Raw genomic sequence first — 15,723 nt, forward strand, 5'->3', positions numbered from 1 at the left:
AAACCAGACCGAAGCGTTTCGTATACATTGGTTGTCTTCAGGAATGCAGTAAGTTGCTGCGCAACAGCTTTTCAAAATGTTGAGAGGAATTGGATATTCGATATAGGCCGATAGTTTTTTATATTTTCTGGGTCAAGGTTTGGCTTTTTCAAGAGAGGCTTTATTACTGCCACTTTTAGTGAGTTTGGTACACATCCAGTGGATAGAGAGCCGTTTATTATATTCAACATAGGAGGGACAAGCACAGAAAGCAGCTCTTTCCGTAGTTTAGTTGGAATAGGTTCCAGCATGCAGCTTGAAGGTTTAGAAGCCATGATTATTTTTGTCAATGTGTCAAGAGATCTAGTATTAAAAACTTGAGTGTCTCCCTTGATCCTAGATCCTGGCAGTGATGTGCAGACTCGGGACAACTGAGCTTTGGAGGAATACATAGACTGAAAGAGGAGTCTGTAATTTGCCTTCTTGTGATCATGATCTTTTCGTCAAAGAAGTTCATGAATTTATCACTGCTGTGAAAGCCATCCTCTCTTGGGGAATGCTGCTTTTTAGTTAGCTTTGCAACAGTATCAAAATTAAATTTGGTATTGTTCTAATTCTCTTCAATTAAGTTAGGATGATCGAGCAGCAGTGAGGGCTCTTCGACACTGCACGGTACTGTCTTTCCAAGCTAGTCTGAAGACTTCCAGTTTGGTGTAGCAGCAGTAAGGGCTCTTCGACACTGCACGGTACTGTCTTTCCAAGCTAGTCAGAAGACTTCCAGTTTGGTGGAGCAGCAGTGAGGGCTCTTCGACACTGCATGGTACTGTCTTTCCAAGCTAGTCAGAAGACTTCCAGTTTGGTGTGGCGCCATTTCCGCTCCAATTTTCTGGAATCTTGCTCAGAGCTCGGGTATTTTCTGTATACCAGGGAGACAGTTTCTTATGACAAATGCATCTTGGGTATTACGCAACGTTAAATTGAGTTCCTCAGTTAGTTGGTTGACTGATTTTTGTACTCTGACGTCCTTGTGGAGGTGGAGGGAGTCTGGAAGGGCATCTAGGACTCTTTGGGTTGTCCGAGAATTTATAGCACGGATATTGATGATCCTTGGTTGGGGTCTGAGCAGATTTGTTTTGCGATTGCAAACATAATAAAATGTTGGTCTGATAGTCCAGGATTATGAGGAAAAACATTACAACATTTATTCCACAGGACAAAACTAGGTCCAGAGTATGACTGTGGCAGTGAGTAGGTCCGGAGACATGTTGGACAAAACCCACTGAGTCGATGATGGCTCCGAAAGCCTTTTGGAGTGAGTCTGTGGACTTTTCCATGTGAATATTAAATTCACCAAAAATGTGAATATTATCTGCCATGACTACAAGGTCCGATAGGAATTCAGGGACCTCAGTGAGGAACGTTGTATATGGCCCAGGAGGCCTGTAAAGAGTACCTATAAAAAGTGATTGAGTAGGCTGCATAAATTTCATGACTAGAAGCTCAAAAGACGAAAACGCAGGCGTTTTTTTTTGTAAATTGAAATGTTCTATTGTGAATGTTAGCAACACCTCTGCCTTTGCGGGATGCACGGGGGGTATGCTCACTAGTGTAACCAGGAGGTGAGGCCTCATTTAACACAGTAAATTCATACGGCTTAAGGTCTTTATTCTAGTGAGATTGCTAAGGCGAACACCGCCATGTTTTGTTTTGCCCAATCTAGATAGATGCACAGACACTCAATGGGGATAGCTGAGCTGACTACACTGACTGTGCTAGTGGCAGACTCAACTAAGCTGGCAGGCTGGCTAACAGTTTGCTGCTTGGCCTGCACCCTATTTCATTGTGGAGCTAGGGGAGTTAGAGCCCTGTCTATGTTGGTAGATAAGATTAGAGCACCCCTACAGCTAGGATGTCCGTCACTCTTTAGCAGGCCAGGCTTGGTCCTGTTAGTGGGTGAGTCCCAGAAAGAGGGCCAATTATCTACAAATTCTATATTTTGGGATGGGCAGAAAACAGTTTCAATCAGCGATTGAGTTGTGAGACTTCTGTAGAGCTCATCACTCCCCCTAACTGGGAGGGGGCCAGAGACAATTACTCGATGCCGAAACATCTTTCTAGCTGATTTACACGCAGATGCTATTTTGTGCTTGGTGACCTCTGACTGTTTCATCCTAACATCGTTGGTGCTGACGTGGATAACAATATCTCTATACTCTCTACACTCGCCAGTTTTAGCGTTAGCCAGCACCATCTTCAGATTAGCCTTAACGTTGGTAGCCCTGCCCCCTGGTAAACAGTGCTGGATGATTTGTTTTAAGTGTAATACTTAATGGTAATGGTTTCGCCAATGACTAGAGTTTTCTATTTGTCAGAGCTAATGGTGGGAAGCTTCGGCATCTCAGACCCCGTAGCGGGAGGAACAGAGACCAGAGAAGGCTCTGTCTCTGACCTGTTGCTTAATGAGGAGAACCGGTTGAAAGTTTATTTTGGCTGAATGAGCGACACCGGTTGAGCATTCCTACAGCAATTAAAAAAATATATAAAACGGCAATTAAAAAGTAAAAACCGATAAGTTGGCAGGTAGCAAAGTAAGGTTAGCAACACGCCGCACAGCAGCATGTAAACAAGTCTACAAGTTGTGACCGGAAATGACGTCCCAACTGAGTCTGTTCACTACCTAGTGTACAGACTCAGTCACAGACTGCCTAGTGTACAGACTCAGTCACAGACTGCCTAGTGTACAGACTCAGTCACAGACTGCCTAGTGTACAGACTCAGTCACAGACTGACTAGTGTACAGACTCAGTCACAGACGACCTAGTGTACAGACTCAGTCACAGACTGCCTAGTGTACAGACTCAGTCACAGACTGCCTAGTGTACAGACTCAGTCACAGACTACCTAGTGTACAGACTCAGTCACAGACTGCCTAGTGTACAGACTCAGTCACAGACTGCCTAGTGTACAGACTCAGTCACAGACTGCCTAGCAGTGGTGGAAAAATGTTCATACTCAAGTAAAAGTGAAAGTCACCCAGTAAAATATTACTTGAATAAAAGTCTAAAAGTATTTGGTTTTAAAATGTACTTAAGTATAAAAAGTTAAAGGACAGTATATATATTAAACAAACCAGATGGCCCCATTTTTTTTGACGGATAGCCAGGTGAATGTGGCGACAAACAAAAAACATTCAGTCAGTGGCAGTCCTATGGGTGAAAACAGCTTGTTGATGAGAAGGACAAGAATCGTGTTAACAGGCGGGCCACAAACAGGCAAATAATGGAGCTGTACAACAATGTGCAGAATGGCATCTCGGAACATACAACTTGTCGGTCCTTGTCACGGATGGGTTATTGCAGCAGACGACCACACCGGGTTCCACTCCTATTAGCAAGAACAAGCAGCTCCTATGGGCACGCGAGTGGAAAAACATTGCCTGGTCTGACAAATCCCAGTTCCTGTTCCTGCCTAAATGACTAAAAAGCACTTCATGGCTACTGATGTGAGTGCTATGGTGCATAGCACTCACGTCAGTAGCCATGAAGTGCTTTAAAAGGCTGGTCATGGCTCACATCAACACCATCATCCAAGAAACCCTAGACCCACTCCAATTCGCATACCGCCCAGATCCACAGGTGACACAATCTCAATCGCACTCCAAACTGCCCTTTCCCACCTGGACAAAAGGAACACTGATGTGAGAATGCTGTTCATTGACTACAGCTCAGCATTCAACACCATAGTGCCCACAAAGCTCATCACTAAGCTAAGGACCCTGGGACTAAACACCTCCCCCTACAACTGGATCCTGGACTTCCTGATGGGCCGCCCCCAGGTGGTAAGGGTAGGCAAAAACACATCCGCCACGCTAATCCTCACACGGGGGCTCCTCAGGGGTGCGCGTTTAGTCCCCTCCAGTACTCCCTGTTCACGCACGACTGCTTGGTCAGGCACGACTCCAACACCATCATTAAGTTTTGCAGATGACACAGCAGTAGTAGGCCTGATCACCGACAACGATGAGACAGCCTATAGGGAGGAGGTCAGAGACCTGGCAGTGTGGTACCAGGACAAAAACCTCTCCCTCAACGTGATCAAGACAAAGGAGCTGATCATGGATTACAGGAAAAGGAGGACCGAGCACGCCCCCATTCTCATCGAGGGGGCTGCAGTGGAGCAGGTTGAGAGCATCAAGTTCCACATCCACATCACCAACAAACTAACATGGTCCAAACACACCAAGACAGTTGTGAAGAGGGCACGACAACACCTTTTCCCCCTCAGGAGACTGAATAGATTTGGCATGGGTCCCCAGATCCTCAAACAGTTCTACAGCTGCACCATCAAGAGCATCCTGACCAGTTGCATCACCGCCTTGTATGACACCTGCTCGGCATCCAACCGTAAGGTGCTACAGGGAGTAGTGCATACGGCCCAGTACATCACTGGGGCCAAGCTTCCTGCCATCCAGGATCTATATGCTATGCCCTGCGCTACAAAGGTTAACAGCTTCTACCACCAAGCCATTAAACTGCTGATCAAAATGGCCACCAGGACTATTTACATTGACACCCCCCCCCCCGCCCTTTGTTTTTACACTGCTGCTACTCACTTTTTATTATCTATGCATAGTCACTTTACCCCTACCTATGTGGAAAAATGTATTGACTAACCTGTACCCCCACACATTGAATCGGTACTCCCTGTTTATAGCCTCGTTGTTTTATTTTTTTACTTTAGTTGACTCTGTATCATTGTGTTGGGGGGGTAATGAATGGCTCTGTATCATTGGGTTGGGGGGGGGGGTAATGAATGGCTCTGTATCATTGGGTTGGGGGGGGGGTAATGAATGGTTCTGTATCATTGTGTTGGGGGGGGGGTAATGAATGGCTCTGTATCATTGTGTTGGGGGGGGGTAATGAATGGCTCTGTATCATTGTGTTGGGGGGGGGGTAATGAATGGCTCTGTATCATTGTGTTGGGGGGGTAATGATTGGCTCTGTATCATTGTGTTGGGGGGGGTAATGAATGGCTCTGTATCATTGTGTTGGGGGGGGGTAATGAATGGCTTTGTATCATTGTGTTGGGGGGGTAATGAATGGCTGTGTATCATTGTGTTGGGGGGAGGTAATGAATGGCTCTGTATCATTGTTTTGGGGGGGGTAATGAATGGCTCTGTGTCATTGTTTTGGGGGGGGGGTAATGAATGGCTCTGTATCATTATGTTGGGGGGGTGGGTAATGAATGGCTCTGTATCATTGTGTTGGGGGGGGGGGGGGGTAATGAATGGCACTGAATCATTGTGTTGGGGGGGGTAATGAATGGGAGGGTGTGTGACAGAGAGGGTGTGTGACAGAGAGGGTGTGAGCGCGACTGAGTGTTCTGAGAAGGGTTTCTACTCTCCATCCTTTCCTCCTGTAGTGACATCACAATCCAGATGTGTCTGGACCATCTGTCACCCAAACAGGACCATCGATAAGGGAATCCAGATGTGTCCTGGACCATCTGTAACCCAGAGAGGACCATCTATAAGGGAATCCAGATGTGTCCAGGACCATCTGTAACCCAGAGAAGACCATCTATAAGGGACTCCAGATGTGTCTGGACCATCTAACCCAGAGAGGACCATCTATAATGGAATCCAGATGTGTCTGGACCATCTAACCCAGAGAGGACCATCTATAATGGAATCCAGATGTGTCCAGGACCATCTAACCCAGAGAGGATCATCTACAAGGGAATCCAGATGTGTCTTGACCATCTAACCCAGAGAGGACCATCTATAAGGGAATCCAGATGTGTCTGGACCATCTAACCCAGAGAGGACCATCTATAAGAGAATCCAGATGTTTCTGGACCATCTGTAACCTAGAGAGGACCATCTATAAGGGAATCCAGATGTGTCTGGACCATCTGTAACCCAGAGAGGACCATCTATAAGGGAATCCAGATGTGTCTGGACCATCTGTAACCCAGAGAGGACCATCTATAAGGGAATCCAGATGTGTCTGGACCATCTAACCCAGAGAGGACCATCTATAAGGGAATCCAGTTGTGTCTGGGCCGGCCATCTGTAACCCAGAGAGGACCATCTATAAGGGAATCCAGATGTGTCTGGACCATCTAACCCAGAGAGGACCATCTATAAGATAATCCAGATGTGTCCAGGACCATCTGTAACCCAGGGAAGCGTTAGGGTTACTTGCTGACTTGATGTATGTGTTCCAGGTTACAGGACATAACCATCTGTAACCCAGAGAGGACCATCACAGTGAAGGGCAGTATGGAGGCGTGCTGTAAGGCTGAGGGGGAGGTCATGAGGAAACTGAGGGACGCCTACGAGAACGACATCGCTGCTGTTAACGTAAGGCTTCATGTAAACACTGGCTGTCTGTCAGTCTTGCTGTCTGTCTGGCTGTGTCAGTTGGTTAGCTTGGCCTCTGACTCATTCTTATAGCAGCACAAACTCTAACACTTCACTTCCCACCCCACCCACCCGATACCACAGCCCTGTCTCACCCAGCCCCAACACACATGATCTGATACCTCAGCCCTGTCTCACCCAGCCCCACACACATGATCTGATACCACAGCCCTGTCTCACCCAACCCCACACACATGATCTGATACCTCAGCCCTGTCTCACCCAGCCCCACACACATGATCTGATACCTCAGCCCTGTCTCACCCAGCTCCACACACATGATCTGATACCACAGCCCTGTCTCACCCAGCCCCACACACATGATCTGATACCTCAGCCCTGTCTCACCCAGCTCCATACACATGATCTGATACCTCAGCCCTGTCTCACCCAGCTCCACACACATGATCTGATACCACAGCCCTGTCTCACCCAACCCCAATACACATGATCTGATACCTCAGCCCTGTCTCACCCAGCTCCACACACATGATCTGATACCACAGCCCTGTCTCACCCAGCTCCAACACACATGATCTGATACCACAGCCCTGTCTCACCCAGCCCCACACACATGATCTGATACCTCAGCCCTGTCTCACCCAACCCCAATACACATGATCTGATACCTCAGCCCTGTCTCACCCAGCCCCACACACATGATCTGATACCTCAGCCCTGTCTCACCCAGCCCCAACACACATGATCTGATACCTCAGCCCTGTCTCACCCAGCTCCACACACATGATCTGATACCACAGCCCTGTCTCACCCAGCTCCACACACATGATCTGATACCTCAGCCCTGTCTCACCCAGCCCCACACACATGATCTGATACCTCAGCCCTGTCTCACCCAGCCCCACACACATGATCTGATACCTCAGCCCTGTCTCACCCAGCTCCACACACATGATCTGATACCACAGCCCTGTCTCACCCAGCCCCAACACACATGATCTGATACCTCAGCCCTGTCTCACCCAGCTCCAACACACATGATCTGATACCTCAGCCCTGTCTCACCCAGCCCCAACACACATGATCTGATACCACAGCCCTGTCTCACCCAGCTCCACACACATGATCTGATACCACAGCCCTGTCTCACCCAGCCCCAACACACATGATCTGATACCACAGCCCTGTCTCACCCAGCTCCACACACATGATCTGATACCACAGCCCTGTCTCACCCAGCTCCATACACATGATCTGATACCTCAGCCCTGTCTCACCCAGCCCCAACACACATGATCTGATACCTCAGCCCTGTCTCACCCAGCTCCAACACACATGATCTGATACCACAGCCCTGTCTCACCCAGCTCCACACACATGATCTGATACCACAGCCCTGTCTCACCCAGCTCCACACACATGATCTGATACCTCAGCCCTGTCTCACCCAGCTCCAATACACATGATCTGATACCTCAGCCCTGTCTCACCCAGCCCCACACACATGATCTGATACCTCAGCCCTGTCTCACCCAGCTCCACACACATGATCTGATACCTCAGCCCTGTCTCACCCAGCTCCACACACATGATCTGATACCTCAGCCCTGTCTCACCCAGCCCCCACACACATGATCTGATACCACAGCCCTGTCTCACCCAGCCCCCACACACATGATCTGATACCTCAGCCCTGTCTCACCCAGCTCCACACACATGATCTGATACCACAGCCCTGTCTCACCCAGCCCCACACACATGATCTGATACCACAGCCCTGTCTCACCCAGCCCCACACACATGATCTGATACCTCAGCCCTGTCTCACCCAGCCCCACACACATGATCTGATACCTCAGCCCTGTCTCACCCAGCCCCACACACATGATCTGATACCTCAGCCCTGTCTCACCCAGCCCCCACACACATGATCTGATACCTCAGCCCTGTCTCACCCAGCCCCAATACACATGATCTGATACCTCAGCCCTGTCTCACCCAGCCCCCACACACATGATCTGATACCTCAGCCCTGTCTCACCCAGCTCCACACACATGATCTGATACCACAGCCCTGTCTCACCCAGCCCCACACACATGATCTGATACCTCAGCCCTGTCTCACCCAGCCCCACACACATGATCTGATACCTCAGCCCTGTCTCACCCAGCCCCACACGCATGATCTGATACCTCAGCCCTGTCTCACCCAGCCCCACACACATGATCTGATACCTCAGCCCTGTCTCACCCAGCTCCAACACACATGATCTGATACCACAGCCCTGTCTCACCCAGCTCCACACACATGATCTGATACCTCAGCCCTGTCTCACCCAGCCCCACACACATGATCTGATACCTCAGCCCTGTCTCACCCAGCTCCAACACACATGATCTGATACCTCAGCCCTGTCTCACCCAGCTCCATACACATGATCTGATACCTCAGCCCTGTCTCACCCAGCTCCACACACATGATCTGATACCTCAGCCCTGTCTCACCCAGCTCCAATACACATGATCTGATACCTCAGCCCTGTCTCACCCAGCCCCACACACATGATCTGATACCACAGCCCTGTCTCACCCAGCCCCACACACATGATCTGATACCTCAGCCCTGTCTCACCCAGCCCCAACACACATGATCTGATACCACAGCCCTGTCTCACCCAGCCCCAACACACATGATCTGATACCACAGCCCTGTCTCACCCAGCTCCAACACACATGATCTGATACCACAGCCCTGTCTCACCCAGCCCCAACACACATGATCTGATACCACAGCCCTGTCTCACCCAGCCCCAACACACATGATCTGATACCTCAGCCCTGTCTCACCCAGCTCCAACACACATGATCTGATACCACAGCCCTGTCTCACCCAGCTCCACACACATGATCTGATACCACAGCCCTGTCTCACCCAGCTCCACACACATGATCTGATACCTCAGCCCTGTCTCACCCAGCTCCACACACATGATCTGATACCACAGCCCTGTTTCACCCAGCTCCAATACACATGATCTGATACCACAGCCCTGTCTCACCCAGCTCCACACACAGAGACATAACTGGTGACTTGATTATGTTATGCAACATTGAGAATAATTCATTCTGAAAACAGTATTTCATAAATATAGCTGTGAGCAGCTCAGTTGGGTAACAAAGCAGGCACTCTATCGTGTAGTCTCTCTCTCTCTCTCTCTCTGCTGATTGCGCAAGTGGTAGTAGGACTTCCAGTTTCACATTTTCCACAATACAATATACATTTTTCACTACGTTAAGACTGTTTTTCAGCAACAATATGTGATATATATATAGATAACACATAATTTCACATTGGTCATCTGCATAATTAAAATCTAACATAAATTTGCATAAGACAAAGTCCAATTGATCAACAGTTATTGTTCTAGTATCCCATTGTGCCACTGGTGCCAATGACCTCTACAGTGCCACTAGCTGGTCTGGTGCAGCCATCTAACTTGTTTTTCAAGTCGGTTAGGACATCTACATGACACAAGTAATTTTTCCAACAAATGTTTACAGACAGATTATAATTCACTGTATCACAATTCCAGTAGGTCAGAAGTTTACATACACTAAGTTGACTGTGCCTTTAAACAGCTTGGAAAACTCCAGAAAATGCTGTCGTGGCTTTAGAAGCTTCTGATAGGCTAAATTACATCATTTGAGTCAAATGGAGGTGTACCTGTGGATGTATTTCAAGGCCTACCCTCAAACTCAGTGCCTCTTTGCTTGACATCATGGGAAAATCAAAAGAAATCAGCCAAGACCTCAGAAAAAAAAATTGTAGACCTCCACAAGTCTGGTTCATCCTTGGGAGCAATTTCCAAACGCCTGAAGGTACCACGTTCATCTGTACAAACAATAGTACGCAAGTATAAACACCATGGGACCACACAGCTGTCATACCGCTCAGGAAGGAGACGCGTTAAATCTCCTAGAGATGAACGTACTTTGGTGTGAAAAGTTCAAATCAATCCCAGAACAACAGCAAAGGACCTTGTGAAGATGCTGGAAGAAACGGGTACAAAGCCACGTCTCCAAAACCGCCATAAAAAAACAGACTATGGTTTGCAATGTCCACATATTTCTGATCAATTTGAATGGACCTTTTTTTTTGGCTTTTCTTTCATAAACAAGGAAATTCCTATGAGACCCCAAACTTTTGAAAGGTAGTGTACATGTACTGTAGGTAGAGTTAAAGTGACTATGCATAGATAATAAGAAAGTAGCAGCAGTGTAAGATGGGGGGGGGGGGGGCAATGAAAATAGTCATTGGTAGCCATTTGATTATCTGTTCAAGAGTCTTATGGTTTGGGGGTAGAAGCTGTTAAGAACCCTTTTGGACCTAGACTTGCCGTGCGGTAGCAGAGAGAACAGTCTATGACTAGGGTGGCTGGAGTCTAACAATTTTTAGGGCCTTCCTCTGACACCGCTTGGTATAGAGGTCCTGGATGGCAGGAAGCTTGGCCCCATACCAGGTAGTGATGCAACCAGTCAGGATGCTCTCGATGGTGCAGCTGTAGAACTTAAGGATCTGAGGACCCATGCCAAATCTTTTCAGTCTCCTGAGGGGGAATAAGCTTTGTTGTGCCCTCTTCATAACTGTCTTAGTATGTTTGGACCATGATAGTTTGTTGGGGATGTGGACACCAAGGAACTTGAAGCTCTCAACCTGCTCCACTACAGCCCCTTCGATGAGAATGGGGGAGCGCTCGGTCCTCCTTTTCCTGTAGTCCACAATCATCTCCTTTGTCTTGATCACAGTGAGGGAGAGGTTGTTGTACTGGCACCACACGTCCAGGTCTCTGACCTCCTCCCTATAGGCTGTCTCGTCGTTGTCGGTGATCAGGCCTACCACTGGCAAACTTAATGATGGTGTAGGATTTGTGCCTGGCCGTGCAGTCATGAGTGAACAGGGAGTACAGGAGGGTCTGAGCACACACCCCTGAGGGGCCCCCGTGTTGAGGATCAGTGTGGCTGATGTGTTGTTACCTACCCTTACCACCTGGGGGTGGCCTGTCAGGAAGTCCAGGATCCAATTGCAGAAGGAGGTGTTTAGTCCCAGGGTCCTTAGCTTATTGATGAGCTTTGAGGGCACTATGGTGTTGAACGCTGAGCTGTAGTCAATGAATAGCATTCTCACATAGGTGTTCCTTTTGTCCAGGTGGGAAAGGGCAGTGTGGAGTGCAATGGAGATTGTGTCATCTGTGGATATGTTTGTTGGGTTGGTGTGCAAATTGGAGTGGGTTTAGGGTTTCTGGGATAATGGTGTTGATGTGAGCCATGACCAGCCTTAGGGACTACTTACCAAAGTTGGTGTTATTTGGACTTAAGGTTCATGAGAATATATTTTTTTAAAGATTTTCTAAAATTTAAAAGATCGAGGAAAACCTATCCTGATGGACCTTATGGGTCCTTGAGGCAAATGTGTTCAGCATGAGGAAAAACACCTACATACAAAGTTTAAAGTCTATAGGTCAAACAGGGCGAAGGAGATGAGGGTTTAAGTGAGACTGCTTACAGCAGCGCCACCTATAGTCTGATCGGTGCCATTATTTTTGACCAAGTTACTTGTGGCCTCTGGTCACTTTTTTTTTCAAATTTGGCACACAAAAACAAATCTATGCTTGTTAAATTCTAAAGAATAATAGTAGTTTCACAGTGACCTCTAATGATACATTTCCTGGCACAAGATGCATTTTGTAATTAAGATGTCATAAAATATAATCTTCAGTCATATTTATGCCAGATCTATGACATTTACATAAAGATGTTTTAATGATAAAACATTACTGCTCAGTGTGTTTGCTAAATGATATCAAGCTTCCTAAAGCATGAGGTAGACTGGTCAGGTGAACCAGAAAGGTATAGTGTTGCTGTCAGACGGACATCTGGCCAGACACCAGGGTTACAACACAATATGGCTTTATGAAGATGGTCTCAAGTTTCCAGCATTTCAGGTACAGTGAAATGCTTAACTCTCTGGGAGATTAAATAAAAAATGGATCTGTCACACACACACACACACACACACACACACACACACACAAACACACACACACACACACTCCTGTGTGCCTCTGTTCATCTCTTCTAGCAACAAACCAACCTTATCCCGGGGCTGAACCTGAATGCTCTGGGAATCTTCTCCACTGGTTTGTCTGTTTTACCGCCAGCAACAGGCCCCCGAGGAGCACACCCCGGACCCTTCCTAGTGAGTACACTACACACTACAGCCCCTTCCTAGTGAGTACACTACACACTACAGCCCCTTCCTAGTGAGTACACTATTACACTACAGCCCCTTCCTAGTGAGAACACACTACAGCCCCTTCCTAGTGAGAACACTACACACTACAGCCCCTTCCTAGTGAGAACACTATTACACTACAGCCCCTTCCTAGTGAGAACACACTACAGCCCCTTCCTAGTGAGAACACTACACACTACAGCCCCTTCCTAGTGAGAACACTACACACTGCAGCCCCTTCCTAGTGGGAACACTACTACACTACTGCCCCTTCCTAGTGAGTACACTACTACACTACAGCCCCTTCCTAGTGAGAACACTATTACACTACAGCCCCTTCCTAGTGAGTACACTGTACATTACAGCCCCTTCCTAGTGAGAACACTACTACACTACAGCCCCTTCCTAGTGAGAACACTACACACTACAGCCCCTTCCTAGTGAGTACACTGTACACTACAGCCCCTTCCTAGTGAGAACACTACACACTACAGCCCCTTCCTAGTGAGAACACTACACACTACAGCCCCTTCCTAGTGAGAACACTACTACACTACTGCCCCTTCCTAGTGAGTACACTACACACTACAGCCCCTTCCTAGTGAGTACACTGTACACTACAGCCCCTTCCTAGTGAGTACACTGTACATTACAGCCCCTTCCTTGTGAGAACACTACACACTACAGCCCCTTCCTAGTGAGAACACTACTACACTACTGCCCCTTCCTAGTGAGAACACTATTACACTACAGCCCCTTCCTAGTGAGAACACTACACACTACAGCCCCTTCCTAGTGAGAACACTACACACTACAGCCCCTTCCTAGTGAGAACACTACTACACTACTGCCCCTTCCTAGTGAGTACACTACACACTACAGCCCCTTCCTAGTGAGAACACTACACACTACAGCCCCTTCCTAGTGAGTACACTACACACTACAGCCCCTTCCTAGTGAGAACACTATTACACTATTACACTACAGCCCCTTCCTAGGGGGTACACACTACTGCCCTTCCTAGTGAGTACACTACACACTACAGCCCCTCCTAGTGAGAACACTACTACACTACAGCCCCTTCCTAGTGAGTACACACTACAGCCCCTTCCTAGTGAGAACACTATTACACTACAGCCCCTTCCTAGTGAGTACACTGTACACTATTGCCCCTTTCTAGTGAGAACACTACTACACTACAGCCCCTTCCTAGTGAGAACACTACACATTACAGCCCCTTCCTAGTGAGTACACTGTACACTACAGCCCCTTCCTAGTGAGAACACTACACACTACAGCCCCTTCCTAGTGAGTACACACTACTGCCCCTTCCTAGTACACTACACTAATCTACAGGCCCTTCCTCGTGAATACACTCCATGGCATGAAATTCTGTATACAATGTGGAGGAGCAGAAATCATTTTATTTTCACAGAGAAATGAATCAATCTTGAAGCAGGTAAATTGGTGTGAGTGAGATCTGTGCATGTACGTGATTTAATAAATGACTCACAGTGCTTATATACAAGGAGGGGAAGAGATGTGTCCTCTGTACAACCCATCTCACCCCAGTCTGTCTCCACAGTGTCCCTCTTCACATCTTGGTGGTTTGTATGGGGTTCTACCAGCCAGTGCCATACAGTGCCAGCACTCAGTAAGTCCTCATTTCACACACATTTTAGGTCCTCACTTTATTTCTGAACAGTGACATGCAACTCCAAGATAATTAGCCTTTGTTTCAACAAGGTTATTATTGTTTTGTGATTGAATATTCGTTTTTATTTATAGTCATTTTTTAATTTTTTATAGTCATTCTATTTGAAGTTCAGTTTCAGTTAGTTTTCAGACTGGATTGACTAGTTTTATTAAAAACCTTTCTATTTAGTTATCAGTTTTAGTGTTTAGTTTTAGAAAGTAGCCTATGGGAGGCTAGGAACCATTTACTGTATGTGTTGTAGGCCTATAGTTAGTTTTTTGGGGGGATGTCACTTCCTGCCATTGGGTAGACATAACATATTTGTATCGGTGTCATGATGATGTCTGTGAGACGGGAATGAGGGACCAGCAGGGTAGACATAACATCTTTGTATCGGTGTCATGATAGTGTCTGTGAGAAGGGAATGAGGGACCAGCCAGTGAAGTTGGAAGTCCCGCCCAGTTGACTAAATCAAAATGACTCGTATCCAATGGCTCTGCCTATGCTAAACACAGACTTCTGGCCACTAGAGGACTCCATACAACTCCAAACGATAAATACATCCTAATGTGACTTCGATTTAAAGGATAAGCACCTAGACTGGTACAATAAATATGGCAGGAAGTAAACTCTTGCCCATGTTTACACCAATCCAATGCTTGAACTTTAGTAGCAGATGTAAGAAGAATCAAGTACCTTTAATCTTATGTCCTCGGTTGCAACACTGACAACCGAGTTCCAAACTGCCTTTGGAAGCAATGTTAGCACAAGAACTTCCAAGTCCGAGCAGACACACACTTAGATCGCTTAGCATTGCGCATGGTGTCGGCTGGAAAGCTCGCCACCATTGGACTCTGGAGCAGTGGAAATGCGTTCTTTGGAGTGATGAATCACGCTTCACCATCTGGTAGTCCGACAGACATCTGGGTTTGGCGGATACCAGGAGAACGCTACTTGCCCGAATGCATAGTGTCAACTGTAAAGTTTGGTGGAGGAGGAATAATGGTCTATGGCTGTTTTTCATGGTTCGGTGAAGGGAAATCTTAATGCTACAGCATACAATGACATTCTAGACGATTCTGTGCTTCCAACTGTGTGGCAACAGTTTTGGGAAGGCCCTTTCCTGTTTCAGCATGACAATTCCCTCGTGCACAAAGCGAGGTCCATACAGAAATGGTTTGTTAAGATCTTGACCTGCCTGCACAGAGCCCCTACCTCAACCCCATAGAACACCTTTGGGATGAATTGGAACGCCGACTAAGAGCCTTAATCGCCCAACATCAGTGCCCGACCTCACTAATGCTCTTGTGGCTGAATGGAAGCAAGTCCCTGCAGCAATGTTCCAACATCTAGTGGAAAGCCTTCCCTGAA

The 15,723-nt window shown here is 47.3% G+C and overlaps 1 protein-coding gene across 1 annotated transcript in view; it reads left to right on the forward strand.

Moving 5' to 3' along the window:
- Window positions 1-15,723, forward strand: part of LOC139405549 (insulin-like growth factor 2 mRNA-binding protein 2) — a 98,677-nt gene that overhangs the window by 68,941 nt on the left and 14,013 nt on the right. Inside the window, exons 9-11 of the mRNA XM_071147965.1 lie at window positions 6,208-6,343; window positions 12,504-12,620; window positions 14,242-14,310. Coding sequence (XP_071004066.1) covers window positions 6,208-6,343; window positions 12,504-12,620; window positions 14,242-14,310 — 322 coding nt within the window. The remainder of the gene's footprint in view (window positions 1-6,207; window positions 6,344-12,503; window positions 12,621-14,241; window positions 14,311-15,723) is intronic.

The sequence above is a fragment of the Oncorhynchus clarkii genome, chromosome 3 (assembly GCF_045791955.1).
Source record: "Oncorhynchus clarkii lewisi isolate Uvic-CL-2024 chromosome 3, UVic_Ocla_1.0, whole genome shotgun sequence".
Lineage (NCBI taxonomy): Eukaryota > Metazoa > Chordata > Actinopteri > Salmoniformes > Salmonidae > Oncorhynchus > Oncorhynchus clarkii.